The 16,564-nt window shown below is 38.7% G+C and overlaps 1 protein-coding gene and 1 pseudogene across 1 annotated transcript; one reads left to right on the forward strand and one right to left on the reverse strand.

Annotated features, from left to right (window-relative positions):
- Window positions 1-1,906: 1,906 nt before the first annotated feature.
- On the reverse strand, window positions 1,907-11,973 carry LOC133004653 (major facilitator superfamily domain-containing protein 4B-like). The gene is made up of 14 exons (XM_061074126.1): window positions 11,744-11,973; window positions 11,468-11,666; window positions 11,004-11,246; window positions 10,752-10,914; window positions 10,516-10,631; window positions 10,227-10,400; window positions 9,987-10,134; window positions 9,820-9,890; window positions 9,570-9,690; window positions 9,398-9,487; window positions 3,533-3,577; window positions 3,057-3,422; window positions 2,328-2,376; window positions 1,907-2,190 (listed from the first exon to the last, which is right to left on the reverse strand). Exons 1-14 carry the CDS (start codon window positions 11,971-11,973, stop codon window positions 2,040-2,042), a joined length of 2,166 nt encoding a protein of 721 aa, XP_060930109.1. The 3' UTR covers window positions 1,907-2,039.
- Window positions 7,316-8,697, forward strand: LOC133005811 (acidic mammalian chitinase-like; annotated as a pseudogene).
- Window positions 11,974-16,564: the final 4,591 nt, after the last annotated feature.

Here is a 16,564-nt window from a genome sequence, read left to right on the forward strand (position 1 = left end):
CCACAGCTTGTGAATATCACCCAAAAAGATTTACAGATGTAAAGTAGATGAAGACCAAATAGGTGAAATCCATTCATTTCAGTTGAGCTGAGTGGGTCTGAGAGACAAGAAAAACAGAGAACAACTGGGTAACATTTCATAATAAGCCCCAAACTTAGAGTTAACTGTAATGAATGAATGAACAAGGCACAGACCTAATCAAATACCCTCTGGTTCCTATTGGTATTTAAATGTAAGTTACAGTGGAAGGAAATAAAACTGTAACATTTCGGGAGTAATGATTTGAGGTTTGAGAAAAAAGGAGAAACAAATTACAGCAACTGATGTCATTATTTCCTTAAATACATGGTTTAGTGCTGGAAGCAAATCGGAGGTTTGGGGAAAGTTATGTTAACCATTTTCTTCCTGTCTTAAAGAATAAAAATTGAGCAGTTGGCCCTTAATTATTAGATATTACAGCCCCAACAGCTTTTATACAATAATATTGTCTTTTGCACACTCTGTCTACATATTCTTACACTCACAGTATTTTATATTACCTATTGTATAGTCAAATACTTATATTTATACCTCTACTATATATCATATATTATATCATACTCTCTGTATATTCTTTGAATATATAAGTCTATATACAAATATTTATACATGTGTACATGTTATAATTATAATTATTATTATTATATTATTATTTCTACTATTATTATTATATATACTGTTGCTGCCATTATTTCTATATACTGCTATTATATTGGTATAATTACTATCATATATAAATATATATTATGTTATATTGTATACTATATATACTGTACTATTTTTATATACTGTCTAACAATAACATTACCATCATATCATCAGTACTATTACCATCATCTTGCCACTGCACCTTATCTACCTATTTATCTTGTGTTTCTGTTTTTTATTCTTTCTACCTCAATATTTTTTATTTTATTGTATTGTATTGTATTTTATTGTATTCAAATATACCGGCTGCTATGAAAACTTAATTTCCCTTCGGGGATGAATAAAGTACTCTATCTATCTATCTATCTATCTATCTATCTATCTATCTATCTATCTATCTATCTATCTATCTATCTATCTATCTATCTATCTATCTATCTATCTATCTATCTATCTATCTATCTATCTATCTATCTATCTATCTATCTATCTATCTATCTATCTATCTATCTATCTATCTATCTATCTATCTATCTATCTATCTATCTATCTATCTATCTATCTATCTATCTATCTATCTATCTATCTATCTATCTATCTATCTATCTATCTATCTATCTATCTATCTATCTATCTATCTATCTATCTATCTATCTATCTATCTATCTATCTATCTATCTATCTATCTATCTATCTATCTATCTATCTATCTATCTATCTATCTATCTATCTATCTATCTATCTATCTATCATAACGTAGTTTAAATAATTAAAGTCATCACTACCTTTCTTAAAGAGTAATATGCAACGTTTTTCGGGAATTTGAACATAATTAGCTTTTAATTGTACGTAAAAATCACTGTTTGTTTTACCGATCAACCATTAATTGTCCCTGTTTTTTATTGTTGTAAAAGCAGCACTTCACATGAGTTGAGCCTTTGATTAATTCATGAGGGATTTTTATTCTGCACCTTGTTTGCAGCACAAGTACAACACTCACAGATTCAGTAAAAAACCCTCAGACCCGGTGGTTAAATTTGAGAAGAACAGGCCTTTATAACCATCCATATAAGATCTGCATACGCATTAAATGATCGTCAGGAGCCTCAGTTTTCCAGAGGTGCTATATTCAAAAGTTGAACCCAGAGTTATCTTTTGCCCTGCACTGAAATTAATGAGGTTTTAATCATTTAAATACAAGAAAAGAGAAGCTGGAAGCCAATTTTTCACATGGTTTATTTTTCAGTTTAATTCACACTCTGATAGAGTGTCTGCTGGAGGAATGGTTCTGTGGCCATACACGGTTATAATTCACCCATGATTAGAAATATGGTGCTGCCTGACTTTCATTCCTAATTGTTTACTGAAGTGACTTGTGATGGTGAAGTTGTTGTTGCCGACATGTTCTTCTTCGCAGTTTGTATCCGCCACACAGCGATGTGAGTTGATATCAAACAGCCCAACATTGAAATAAAGAGGATCCAGCGTAGAGTCGCCCACCATCTAGTTAACAAAGAGATTAACTGGGATAAGAACCTGTTACTTTTCATGTATGTGGAACATAACTGTATAAATTACTTTTTAATTTAGTTAATTTGACTTTTACAGTGCAATATATTCCTCCTGGAGACTCATCTCACCCTATTTCATCATGATTCAGTGTCATCGTGGGGGTGGTGGGTGTCACCACTGTGGAAAAAATACATTTGAGTTAAAAGTTGAACACAATTGACTGATCGAACCTGTCAAATTATGTGTATATTAAATAACAACTCTAATCTACTTTTATTTTCACAATTACCTGGGGTGAGAATCACTGTTTTGACTAAATCTCATAAATTGGTCTGTTAACATGACAAAAAAACACTTCATACATTTCAATTGTGATTTCCGCTAAAAAAGTAACAAATACAAAGATCAAGACAACACAGCAGTAAACACAAATCATCAGAAAAAGAAGCGGAAAACTAATTAAAAAAGTTTTCTTGGTAAGGGTTTACATAATATTACATCTGACCGAAAATAATGTTTATTATGTTGTATAGTCAGTTGTAGTTAGTTAGTTAGTTAGTTATCATTTGTTTAACCCGGGAGGTCCCAACATCTCTTCTACCAGGGAGTCATGTTCATAATTCATTAGTTATACTACACTTGTACGTACAATATGAAACTGTCTGTAGATTCACCATTTTTAAAACAAGACAACTAACTGGGGACTGATATTGAGAGCATTGCAGGAAAAAAACGTTGTAAACCAAACAACATGTTTTAAGTTTAGAGTTATTGATATGAGTTTTTGTCTTCACGCTGAATAATCAAGAATATTAAAGAAGCAGTGTTGTTTTACATCTGAGGGAAACATTCATTACCTGTGACTGTGTGGGAGACATTGAGCTGGACTGGAACTCCGATGTCCCTTCCAAATTGTTTGATGGCACACCAGTACACATCCTCATCCCTGTAGCGGAGTGAAGTCATAGTTACAGTGAAGACTCCTGCCTCCTTATTATCAGCGATGAAGCTTCTGCCTCCATCCCACACGGTTGTCGCCTCTATGCTGCACCGGCTGTACACCGCTCCTCTGCACCAGTACTTTGTGTAACCTTTGTACTTAGGATCATATTGACAAGCGACCGTCACAGATCCTCCGTTTGCTGCAGTCACCACCTCTGGAGCGGAGAGCAGACCCGAGCCCACCGACTGCTTTGTCAGCCAGATGAGAAACAGAACTGTGGCTGCAGGAAGAGAATAACACAATCACATGATTTCAGTTAGAAAGTTGAACAAACCAATAATTTCCTTGTGACTCTATTAGGTAGAAGCTTTATAAGTTTCCATTAATTACCATTAAGGAAGCCAGCAGATCCTCCTGTGACTCTCATGATGACAACTGACAGAACAACGTGAAGTGGAAGCATAATGAAACATCTGACCACTTCCTCTTATTTACCACATACAGTTGTGTAATCAAGTGAAGCATGAGAAAAATGTTGTGCCTTTTTTTGGGCATTATTGTTGACATGCAACATTTATATTTTCCCTGTGCATCTTATTCTGCTGTGTTTACTACTGCAGAGCGAGAGATGGAGTCAGTTTGTTTACTTTAGCAGCAGGTGGCACTAAAGACCAAATTATCCAAAGACATAATAGGTTAAATAAACATAAAAATTCAGAATTATCAGCTGCATTGTTGCCCTATCAGTACTTATCAGAGGAGGATTTTAAGTGGATGTATTACCTCCTGTCTGCTGGTTTGTTTGTTGTTTGACAGCTGGATACCATGAAAACTACAGAACTTGATGGAAGGATGGGACAAGAAACACTACAACATTGTAAAACAGGACTTTTCCTCGCAACATTTTTACAAATATCTCAGGGAATATGACTAAATAACTATCACTGCCATATATGTAACTGTAGCAACAATCATGTGCATAACAAATACCACAAGGGGAGACATGTCGCAGTTGCGCCGCATTGTGAAATTTGACTGACATGAGGGATGACAATAAACTGCAAGCACCAGATTTAAAAAGAAATACTTTTTACTGAACTCAATGAACTTTACAGAATAATTATTCACTTTGAGCAGCGTATAGCAACAACTTCGATGTGTATTATCAGAGTTAAGAATGAAGGACACAAATTTGAACATGAGAAAGATGGGGTCAATCCACTGAGTTAAAAAACGGAACTAGTGGTGACAAACACAGTGGTTACACGTAAGCAGCCAACAGGTTGCAACACCCAGATTTTTAAATCTCCTTCGTAGCCATGGCTTATTTAAAACCACATGACATTTCATCTCTGTCTCTGGAAAAAGAGCAGAATCTAATTTTAAGTTTGTGAATATTTTTAAGTTCCATTTGAATGAAGTGACCCTGTCCACATTATTTAGCTAAGTGTTTTAAAATCAGCAGATGTATAATGAAATCAAATGTAATATTTTAGAGATTTGATTTTCTCCTCAGAGGAGGAATTCTCAAATAAACTGTCCCGAGATGATAAAACTTCAAACTTTGACACAACTCTCCATGCAGTAAAATCTGTTTCTTCTAATCAATGTTGTGAATATTGTTATGTTGTTGATGTGTTCAGCTATACACAGCATCTATTTCTCTTCTGTCAATCATGGGAGAGGGATCCCTCAAGCGTGGCTCCTTGTTAAACCCTAAGAGCCACATTTTTCTTTGTGAATATGGGCCGTACAAATAAAAGTACATTGATTTACTCAAAGATAATGAAATGACCTTGGTAAAACTCACTCTGAATTGTTTTTCACATATACTGTACCTCAGAAAATCAGAGGGTGAATGAAACACCCTGCTCACCTTAACCTTGACGTTTGCCCAAACAGGTTTTGTGAGACAAACCCTGAAAAGCAAACAGAGTTGTTTTGGAAAAAGCAAATGACATTAACTTCTGCTTCTGGGCTTTGGCTCGGCAGGGACTTTTTAATTTTTTTGCTGACACAAGCATATCTTTCTTTGAATATAACATAAACTGTTCATGATAAACAAGGCGGCGTTGTAATGGAGGCTTAATGATTAGATAAGTTCTCCCGTCCCCTGGGGAATGCTTGGCTCTTTATATTAATCTCTCCACATGACATATTACAGGCCTCTTTGCAGTTTGATTATCATCGCTTATGTTTTCCAAAAGCTATTTTGTCCATTTGTTTTTATGAATCACCTCATACTATTATGATCAGATTTCTTGATTACTCAGTAGAAGCAATAACTTAACTACACAAATGGATATGATCTCTTTTATTAACCAGGAAAATCTGTATTTTCTTCTGCTGTGCTGTAAAGATATGATTCAGTGGATTTTACCATTTAATACCTGTCATATATACATCAAGTAAGGCAAAACCTTGAGAATAAACTGTGTGAACATCCCATTTAGCATTTATGACAAATTCATCATTGTTTTTTTATGGTTTTGTGGTGATTTTTTAAAACATGTATCAGACCTGTTTGCTGCAGTCCTTGTAAACCTATTTGCTCTGCATGAATGAGACCTTCACACAAGGAGAAAGTGTACGTGAAGAAAACGCCTGAATGCACGATAGGGAATCACACAGGACTTCTTGAGTGAGCACTGTTGATAATCTCCTCTGAAACAATCACTTGTAAATAAACACCTGTTCTGGCAGGTGGACGAACTGGACGTGTATAAAAGTGAGTGCAGGAGTCGGTCGACCTCCTTGTACAAGGTAGTCATGGGAAAAGTGCTGCTTGTGACGGGTAAGTCTACGCTGCTGTGGTCTCTTTAATATGCAGTGGATGTCCTCCTGAGAATGACTGTTTCCCAGTTTTGCCTTTAACGAAATATTGCATCTATTTTTAGACTGCAATTCTGAGCCTTTTTCCCACTGAGATCAAATCTCCTTTGCTGAAACATGTTTTTTAACATTTACAGCTCTGGCCCTGCTGCTACACGCGCAGCTCGGTAAGATATTTATAATTACATTATACACTGTACTTGATTATTCTTCATTGTTATGGTCAGAAAATGCATTATATTGTTCTGTAAATGATGGATTTCTTATGTGTCAAAGGCTCATCCTACATACTGGCATGCTATTTCACAAACTCAGCACAGTACCGACCACCTCCAACCATCTTTATGCCCACTGACATCGACCCATGCCTGTGTACCCATCTGCTCTACGCCTTCGCCACCATCAAGAACAACAAACTGGCCACGTATGAGTGGAATGATGTGGAGCTTTACAGTCAGTTCAACAGCCTGAAGAATCGGTGAGTCGTAAAAAATCTCTATTTTCTCTTGTACAAAGGGAAATCATCCTATTGAAGAACAGAAATAATAATAATAAAGCACAGTTGGGGTATTGAGATTGATTTAGTTGCCACTGCAGAAGTAAAATATCTGATTTATTTGCAGGAACGGCAACCTGAAGACTCTTCTGTCAGTCGGAGGCTGAAACTATTGCTCCACAGGGTGAGATCATCTGCAGAAATCAACAGACTCTGACTCTGCAAAAAACGAGGATAATTTGCTCAAATGCATTCCTCCTCCTGTATTAAAATCTCCGAAATGGTGTTGAGCCCTGCCAACCGTCAGACCTCCATCAGTTTTCCTGGAGGTTTGTTTGTCATTTCTGCTTTACTCACTAGATTTAACATTCACTTCCTCTGAAGAAATTGTAGACAATTTCTCACCAAATATACAACGTCAGCTACACTACAGCTGCCGCCAAAGCCCAATAATCCCTTTAATTCAGTCAAGCTGCAACAAACATACTTACAGAAATTAGTCTCTAAAATATGTCAGATTTGTCTTTTTATAAAGATCCCCAAATTATTTATTGTATTGCCGAAATTAATTTTTTTTCAAAAGTGAAAACAAATTTCCTATATCTGCCTCCGGATCTGTCTTAATATTGAATGCTTTCCTGACTCCTACTGTTTTTGTTTTTTCATAATCTCGCTTACAAACAAACAAACAAACAAACAGACAAATGGACAGGCATGAAGGGTTTCATCTTTAAGACACATAAAAGCACAACAATTCTCAACCTGTCCCTGTTACGATTCGTGGATTATGAATCCTGGAGTTGACACTTATCTTCCTCCTACCCAGTGTTGACGTTCATCAGGAGATGAGAGCCGCCTTTGTGACGGAGGCCAAGCAGAGCAACAGGGCTCGTCTCCTGATGTCCGCTGCCGTAGCGACCGCAAAGGACAACATCAGATTCCCAAACTTGGCCAGTAAGCATTTGAACTAACTTTTGCGCCATGATCGAAACCTTGTTCAAGTCGGTGGTTAGACCTTTCCCTCCTTGTTTTCAACTCACAGGTCCCTGGATATGATCAATGTTATGACCTATGATTTCCACGGCTCTTGGGACCCCATGACTGGTGATAGCAGCCCCTTGTTCAAAAGTCCTGAGGAGCAGGGTGACTTCATCTATTTCAACGTGGTGAGTGGAAAGAATAAACATGCATTTCATTTGCAATCTCTCTAGATCCAGACCCCTTCCTTCATTCCAGGATTATGCCAGGAACTACTGGAAGAGTCAGGGAGCCCCTGCTGAGAAGCTGATTGTCGGTTTCCCCACATACGGTAACGCATTCACTCTCAAGAAGGCTGGAGAACTGGCTTACTTTGAGGTTTTCCTTCCAACCATCACCGTTACACAATATTTATGCTTAGTAACAGAGCAGATTATAGTTTAGCAAAGTTTTGTAGCCACCAGACGAATAAGTGAATGATTTCTACGGCTCACACACACACACACACACACAAACACACACACACACACACACACACACACACACACACACACACACACTGACACACATTGCTTTGTTAAGGTACTGAACCAGGCCCAGGATGTGCCATATGCCTACAAGGGAAACCAGTGGGTGGGCTATGACAACATGAAGAGCTTCCAGATCAATGTACCAGACTGAGCTTAATCTCTGAACCTCTGAATCTCTGTACAGAACCTATATTTCTGTACGTTGCTTCAGTTGTGCTACTTTATTCCGGCTGTGTGAAGGTTGACTGGCTGAAGAAGAGTAACTTTGGTGCTGCATGGTGTGGACCATTGATATGGACGACTACTTGGGCACTTTCTGCCACCAGGGAAAATACCCAATGATTAATGTTCTCAAAAAGGGTCTGAATCTGGAACAAGCATGAAAGACTCATAGATCATCAATAATAAACTACACTTATTATTGATGATCTATGTGGAATTCATGAAATGTTCTGAGAAAAAGATTCAATAATTAATTTGTGGTTTCACCCTGTGCCCCTCCTGCCCCTCGCCTTCCTCTGATTGCCAGAGTGAGCACAACCTCTGGAGGTGGCTCCAGTGGCTGCAGCTCCTCTGGTCGGGGCTCAGGCACCAGCGGCATGAACAGCGGGAACAACGAGAACCAGTTCTACAACTGCAGCAGTGGGAAAACCTACTTCCAGAACTGTGCTGCCGGCCTGGTCTTCAGCAGCGCCTGCTCTTGTTGCAACTGGTCCTAAAGCTAAAGTTATAGATTGACTGGTTAACCGTTCAAAGGCTGCTGGAGTCTGTTCTACATTTGTTCTGATAAGTTCTCTCAAGGTTAAATTCTCTGAGTGCAAAGTCCATCCCTTCACACGCTGGATGTTAAACAATGTAAAACCCAAGAGTGAATAGTTAATTTTGAAAAAGCAAAGACAAATAAACATATCTATGTTGTATGTGTCCAAATAGTTTGCTGTGCAAGCAATATATGTGGATCAATCAACTACACATATATGTTCTCCATCTCAGGATAAGAGCTTTAATATACATATTACACAGTATGTGTATTTTCTTTTACATATGACAAAAGATATGCAAAACACATGGAAACAAAAGATTACATTTAAAATGCAAATACAGAAAAAGGTGTCAAGTCTACAAAGGTGTATTTTCCATGGCAAACTGCTGACACAATCATTTACCTTGTATCGTATTGTCATATAAAACAAACACACAGTAATGTGATTTACAAAATAGAAAAACACTCTTAGAATTTGAAATATAACATCTGACAGTAGTAAATAATCTACCTGGAAAATACCATGTTATTCCCAAATATATGGAAGTATATCAGCACATGAAGTGAACATTTTGTAGGCTCAGGTAAATCGTATGAAGTATTTTGACGCTAAATCGCAGTAATACTTCATCTCGTCCAGTCCGTCTCTCAGCTGCTCTCTTTCTCCTCTTTCGCTTCTGTTTTGGCGGATCCGTTCTGCTCTGCTCCCGCCGCTTCCTCCACCATGGTGGACTTTTTCGATGTTCCTGTTGGGTCACAGGGGAGGGAAATTAATGAAAAAGCACACTCAGCAGCAGAGTGCGTTTGAAGGTGTGGGTAATACTGCACCTAATAGGTAATTTCTGTGCATTCGATGGAACAGCAGCAGCCCGATGAAGAAGCCAAATCCCAAGCAGGCGATTACCACTCCACACAACAGGAAGCTGTACTCGCCTTGAGTCTGGATGATCTAGGGATGAGATGGCAATGTTAAACTACCGGACATGATTCTAAATCTCCACCGGGCTTGATTCTGCAAATACAACCCAATTTCTTCACTCTATATTTCCATAATAATAAAGTTGTTCATCAAACTCACTTGGCCCATGACAACCTGCATCACCATCTCTCCCATCCCTGCACTTGTCACCAGGACTGAGGTTGCACATCCTGTAAAAAAAAAAAGACATGGATGGTTTATTTCCTCTCTTTGCTTCGGTGGCATTACTGCGTCGTTAACCTTGTGCTATTAACACTGAATTATACCCTGGTAATCGAGGATGTCTTCGGTGTAGGCGAGCATAGAGGGGAAGATGCTGCTGAGGAACAGCCCACATAAACCGGTACCAACGAACAAGAAGATGCTGCTCTCGTAGAAAATGAGCAGCACCAGCACAGTAACAATGGCCCCCACCTGTGAAGAGAAAGAGAAGAGAGTGTGATCAAATCCCTTGGTATCGTTGAGTGTCTCATCTAGAATGTGATTCAATGTTGCACTTGCTTTACCAGGTTGATCACGAGCAGCTTCACAGGCCGGATACGAAATGACAGAGGAATGGACAACAGGCGTCCAGCAGTGATGGCTGCCCAAAAGATACTGGCCAGGTAACCTGCCGTCTTATGGGACAGTGTCTTGTGAGCTGTCACAGCGTACGTGTACACGAAGCCAGCATATACACCCTGACGAGAAAAAGATTTATTCACCTGCTCTGCAGTCCGGGTTTTATTTGCAGCTGATTCAGGGACATAATTCACGACGTGCCGATCATATTAATCATCTGCACCCCTCACTCACCACAATACCGTCGGTCATGAAGAGCACCAGCCCACCGAAGATATGAATCATGAAGAAGGACGCAGGCAAACCACGCAGGTTATCATTCTGACAGCAGCCGAAGATATCCCCATGACCTGCATCAGAACCAAGATTTTCACTTCAAACAGATTCTGCACATGACAGGACATTAACAGCATTGTTTCCGACGTGCACAAGACTCATTTTGAATATAAAGTATCAAATCACTTCTTTACCTCCTGCCTCATGTTCCCCCTGCTCCACCTCCTGGCCCTCAGCCCCCTGCTGGTTCTCCATCGCCAGTTCATCTTTATCCAGGAGGTTAGGAGTGCTGTTGGGAAGACACGGGATCAGGCGCTCCCGGTACATCAGGAACAACACGGCCAGTGGCACAGGTAGCTAATGAAGCACACACAATATTCAGCTTTTACTTCATCTATTGCAAGTGGGAAAATAACTGTTAAATCTGTGTTGGCTCAGCGTCGTACATTAATACATGCCATGATCCAGAAAGCATTGTGCACACTAGGTTCCCAGCTCCCTCCCTCATGAGACGGCGTGTCGTGAGGTATGTTGTGCCTTGCAATGGGACTGCTCCTCAGCATGCTCCTGAAATGATGAATTATCTCGGTGTGGTTCTCCGTGTGATTCGTGCAGCCCGTCTCTGAGAGGAAGGAATCTGCGATCAGGGGGCTCACCAGGGCTCCGAACCCGATGAAAAAGTGAAGAGCCTGCAAATTGTGGACAAAGACGAAACCAGAGACATTTGGCTTTTACAAAAAACGAGAGCATATAAGTAGATCCTAACTTGTAAACTCACATTAACATAGTCCTTTAATATTCATGGGAAACCAAAACCTTTTATTTTCACCTGAACCTGCTGTTGATTATTAATGGGATGTGAACGCTGCTATGTCTCTTTCTACATATGTGGTGCTGCAGGATTTTCTACCTGTAAAAAAACAGCAGAGTCCCTCTGATAGATGGTCACCAGCTGGATGTTGGCTATGGTGTCAATGATGCCCATCGCCAAACCGGACACAGCCATGGCGATGGCCAGCAGGAGGACATTATTGCAAAAAGGGATGATGGCAAATATCACAGAGATGACGAGAGCGGAGACGAATAAGGCTCCGAGGGCACGGAACAACCTTTGAGAAAGAAAGGAGAGAAATGTTACCGATAACGAAAGTCATCAAACAGTGCAGCACAGTCTGGTCTTACTCACGTCTTTTTGAAAATGCCGCCAATAGAGCTGCCGATCAAAAGGCAGAACTGCTGGGCGAAGAAGACCCAGGTGATCTGGCTGAGCGTGGAGTTGGTTTGACACTGCAAGTCCAAAATGGTCGGCCCGAGGAAAGCGATGCAGAGTCCGAAGCTGAAGAAAACGCTCCAGTAGGTCAGCGTGTGATGGGCATTCCTCTTGAACAGCGTTACAATCCGTTCGTCTACAAACATCTTGACCACGGTAAAGACAGAAGTAACTCAGGGACACAGATTGACAAAGATTTTTTTAATTTTGACTGTGTCAAAAAGTCTGTTTTGTGGACGCTTGCTGCAGTTGAATGAGTTTCTCGATCTCTTTTAAAGCTTTGAGCTCCGACCTCTCGGCGTTGCCTAACCTGAAGAGGATGTCCACCTGAGTTAATGGGTGAAGTGGAGGATCTTCCAACAATAATATGCCGATTTGAATTGTGTCAATGATTGTCGCTACCAGTGTGTTGAAATCCCACCAGAAAGTGTACGTTTGTAAGTCAGGGTGCCTCCAATCATGAGTGTATCATTCAGGAAGCAATGACACATCAGGGGTTCATGGACACGTTGTCTTTTCTGTCATACCTGGACAATCTTTACACAAAAGAAGATCAGACACCAAAAAATGACATGGTAGTTAGTAAAATGTTAATATCGATTAAAGTGATTTATGTTATATATTTTGCTATGGCAACAAATGAGACATTATTATTTAATTATTCCACAATTTATAAAACATCACTCCCTCTTTCTTCTCACACAGTTTTGTCTCTGCTGTGTGTTTACTTCTTTATTTAAGAAATGTTATGTTGTTTTTCTTTGCAATGGATTTTGTACAGGAGCTCATTAACAATTATGTCCAAGTCAAAAAATGTGTTTTATATATAAAAACAGAGAATAAATAAAAAACACGTCATAAGTAATTGAGAAATAAAAAAGCCAGTGACTAGAAGTGGGTCTTTAGCAATGGTTGAACCATTTCTATAGGGTCTAAGTAAATCAGATAACGGATCAACATGCATTTACGGATCAACATGCATTCAGCATTATCTAATTATCCGCTGTGATCCACCCGTGAACTCGGCTCCAGAGGAGTCCTTAAAGAAGGAGTCACGATTTACTTCGATTGTATTGGATTTGGCTGCAGCACAGCGCCGACCCCTGAGGCTCCTCAAGGGTCTGTGGATTCAAACTCTTCACCCGCCGCTCCATCCACACAGTGGTGAGTAGGTAATGAGTGAATTTTCATATTTTTGGTGAACTATCTGTATTTTTACAGTGCTTGTGAAAGTCACTAAGATAAAAAAGGAGCACGATGACCAACATGGATCATATGTGTGATTTTACACTACAATGTTGATCTTGACCCTGCGTGTCCGCATGCAGCGGAAGCAGTGCACGTCACTTTGGAGGCTCACACACGATTGTTCAATGGATTTAAAAATGCAATCTTCGAAGATGAGTGATGGTGAGTAATGTGCCCTAGTGGTTTGAATAAGAGAAAGGATTTAATACCTAATCCCCGTAATGATTGCAGAGAAGAAGCAAAGCTTTACTGGTTATGGACAAATATGGGCTTCCTGCAGGGTTTAAACAGGGGACACGAAAGAAATCATAACACAGGCTCATTATTGTAAGTGTGAATTCAGTAATTTTTTAACTTGTGAATAAAAGTTAAGAAATTTAGACAATAAATGCCAATATGAGAATAATACAATGCTGCAGCATCGGCAAATCTGATGTTATAGCTGTTTGTTTGCCCTTGATACAGAGATATGATGCATACCTGACTCCTTGTGTTGCTTTTAACAAACGTTTTATTAGCAACTGTTACACATCAAGCGCTGTAATTTTCCTGTGACTGTATCACTCAGTGTTACATGCCAGATCCACAAAGTCTGCAGAGCCGGGCTGTGTAACTCATTTGCCAGCGTCCCACAACGTGGAGATGCTGTTTCAGGTACTAGACCCTGAGAGATACATGTGTTTATACAAAAGGCATTCATTAACACCCACTTCCTCTCCTGAAGACAAAGCAACATAAGATGACTTCTCCAGGTAATTGTCAACCACCGTTACCTCGGAGGTGTGCGAGGGGATGTTAAAAATCAACATCAAGCTCCGGTTACTGAAGTACAGCATCTAATTTGCACATGTTAGATCAAGAAGTGGTACGGTGTGTGTGTAACACTTCATAGAGTCACATCTACACATTGATCAAAACTCAAATCTATGAATATGCAAGTATTGATCATTTCCAACAATTTAAGTGTTGAGCATATTCCTCGTAAGAAATTATCCAATTGTCTCCTCTAGTTAAAGTAACAAAATCACAATGTAGAGACATTGTAACTTTATCAACTTTAGAAGTAAATTTCTGCAAAATCATATTTAAATCAAACAAACATTACCTTAATTTTGAACACAAAGGTAATGTTATACGTCACAAGTATAAGCTCCAAATGCAGAATTGCCTGTCATTAATGCCATATTTGTTGTTCTAATATATGTAGTAGTGTATACTAATAATACTAATATTAATAATACTACTATAACTACAACTACTACTACTACTACTACTACTACTACTAATAATAATAATAATAATAATAATAATAATAATAATAATAATAATAATAATAATGATAATATTAATATCAACAACTACTTTATTTGTGGAGCATTTTTCAAGTAACAAAGTGCTTTATTGTTTAACAAATTATATATGTTTAATACCAATATGAATAAAACATTATTTAACTTTTTTATTAAGGAAAATAAATATCACAAAAGAAATAAACTACTATTAACAAGGCAGAGTTCAAGGTTAGGGGACTTCTCCAGTTGTCTGTTTTTGCTCTTAAAAATCACCACTAGATGGTGCACTAGATCCACAATGCAAGAAAAAGAAATTTGATAATTAAGAAGCATTTTACAAGTAATAGCAGAAATATAATAATAAAGAAAACAAAAAAGGTTGATACCTCTACAGCTTTATCTAAAAACTGTCTTTCTTTAGGAACCGGTGAGCTTGATTCTGTTTGTATATTATAGAATATGTATATTGTATTTATTACATTTGAATGACTATAAGAAGGAGGAAGTTGCAACGTGTTTGTACATTTACACAAGTTCAGGGATTATCAAACGCAAACGTGACACTGGCTCTGGAAATGTACCTGATCCTCATTTCTCCAGTCTGTCGCTGTTGAGCTGGGTGGAAATGCCCTGCAGTGCACGCCCCCTCCACATCTCCCCAGACCCAAAATAGAGACGAAGATATGTGGTATGCAAACAGAAGTGTCTAAAACTGGGCTCTTCTGCAAATCTGCTCTACAAACATAAAGCAAGACAAATCATTCAAACTCAATTTGTGACATGTGACAGAAGTCAAAAGTGTAATTTCTTTATATTTTAGGTACAAAAATAAACCAGTGCACACAGCTGATGAACACCTTCACCTTCACACAGGGAAAAGTGAACTTGACTTGTCGAGTGTGTGTTCAGAACTTTCTCTACTTTCAGTCCCCACAGATATTTTGTTTCAAGAGCGTGTCACTGGACATTTATCATAGCAGTGTTTTGCCACTTCACAAAATCCCAACGGTTTCAAGTTGTGTTTGGAGATGGAACAAATCTCTGACAGAATTCATTTGCTGTCTGACATGCAGAGAGCAATGAAATAAAAGCTACATCTCACAAAAAGGGATATTTTAATACGTCTCTCGAGTTGTTATGAATCTCAAAAAGAACATTGCAATGTGTCACATTGCGTCTCCAACAGTCCAGTCTCATATATCTTGAGAACACAATTTCAGTGAAGAGTTGTCTTCAATCAGCAGTTTCTCAATTCCTCAAAGCACAGCTGCTCACATCTGGAGGCCTCTGTAGACAATGCTGTGCTCCAGATGAATAGAGTGAGGCTCTATCTGTTGATCCTCAGTGCTCAGTGCTGGTAGTGATGCTTATTACTGGTCCTATCTACATTTATCTCCCACTCTAACCTATGACTGTCTGACTGTGTGTGAATCTTGAAGAAAATATATGAAGATTTGTGCAAAACGTGTATTCTACGTTCTAGGGTTTGACACCAAACTGTGTTCAGACATCACCTTTAGGGTTTGGATTGAAAACTGTTTTAATTCCTTCTTTTGATGCTGTGAGGCTGACGCTAATTCCTCTCAGCTGGATTTGAATGCGTAACGGCGACTTAACTTCAAAACGTTGCATCAAATCCTTGAATATAAAACTCATCAGGCGCCGCTCAAGACCCGCTCACAGGAATTAAAGCTGCAAATGATGAGGATTTTAATTTGTTGACTATTTCCGTGATCGAACAGAAGACCATGATGTAACTGTGAATAAAATGCAAATTAAAGCCCATGATGTTATGTTCAAATATTCATGTCCGAAGAAGACAAAGTCGAAACACTTTCCCACTTGTCCCCTTTGTGTGACTTTGTGTGGAGAAAAGACAAATCAACAACCAAAACACTTGACAGCGTCAGAACAGCAGCAGAATCTAGTTGACTTATTTCTTTTATTCATTTTTAACATAAATTTGAACAAACGTTCTTAAAATATGGAGGGGGAGGGCGCTTGTTCAAAGATTAAATCAATGAAACAAAACTTCATGAGGACCAACTACATCTGAAAATCAAAGGATGATAACAAACAGAAGACCTGACTCACATATCAAAAAAGAAACACAGAAGTGGCACTAACTGGTTGAAAAAGACTTGAAATAAAGACCTAAGTTAACACAATTATATTGTTTTGTTTGAACACACAAATT

Source organism: Limanda limanda, chromosome 7 (assembly GCF_963576545.1).
Source record: "Limanda limanda chromosome 7, fLimLim1.1, whole genome shotgun sequence".
Classification (NCBI taxonomy): Eukaryota; Metazoa; Chordata; class Actinopteri; order Pleuronectiformes; family Pleuronectidae; genus Limanda; species Limanda limanda.

Bases quoted from the DNA above. Each gene is read 5' to 3' on its own strand.
- LOC133004653 (XM_061074126.1), bottom strand. From the start codon at position 11,973: ATGTTTGTAGACGAACGGATTGTAACGCTGTTCAAGAGGAATGCCCAT. The intron at 10,632-10,751 runs GTAAAGAAGTGA...GTTCTGATGCAG, and splicing joins GGGGGAACATGAGGCAGGAG to GTCATGGGGATATCTTCGGC. The intron at 10,401-10,515 runs GTGAGTGAGGGG...TTTTCTCGTCAG, and splicing joins TCATGACCGACGGTATTGTG to GGTGTATATGCTGGCTTCGT.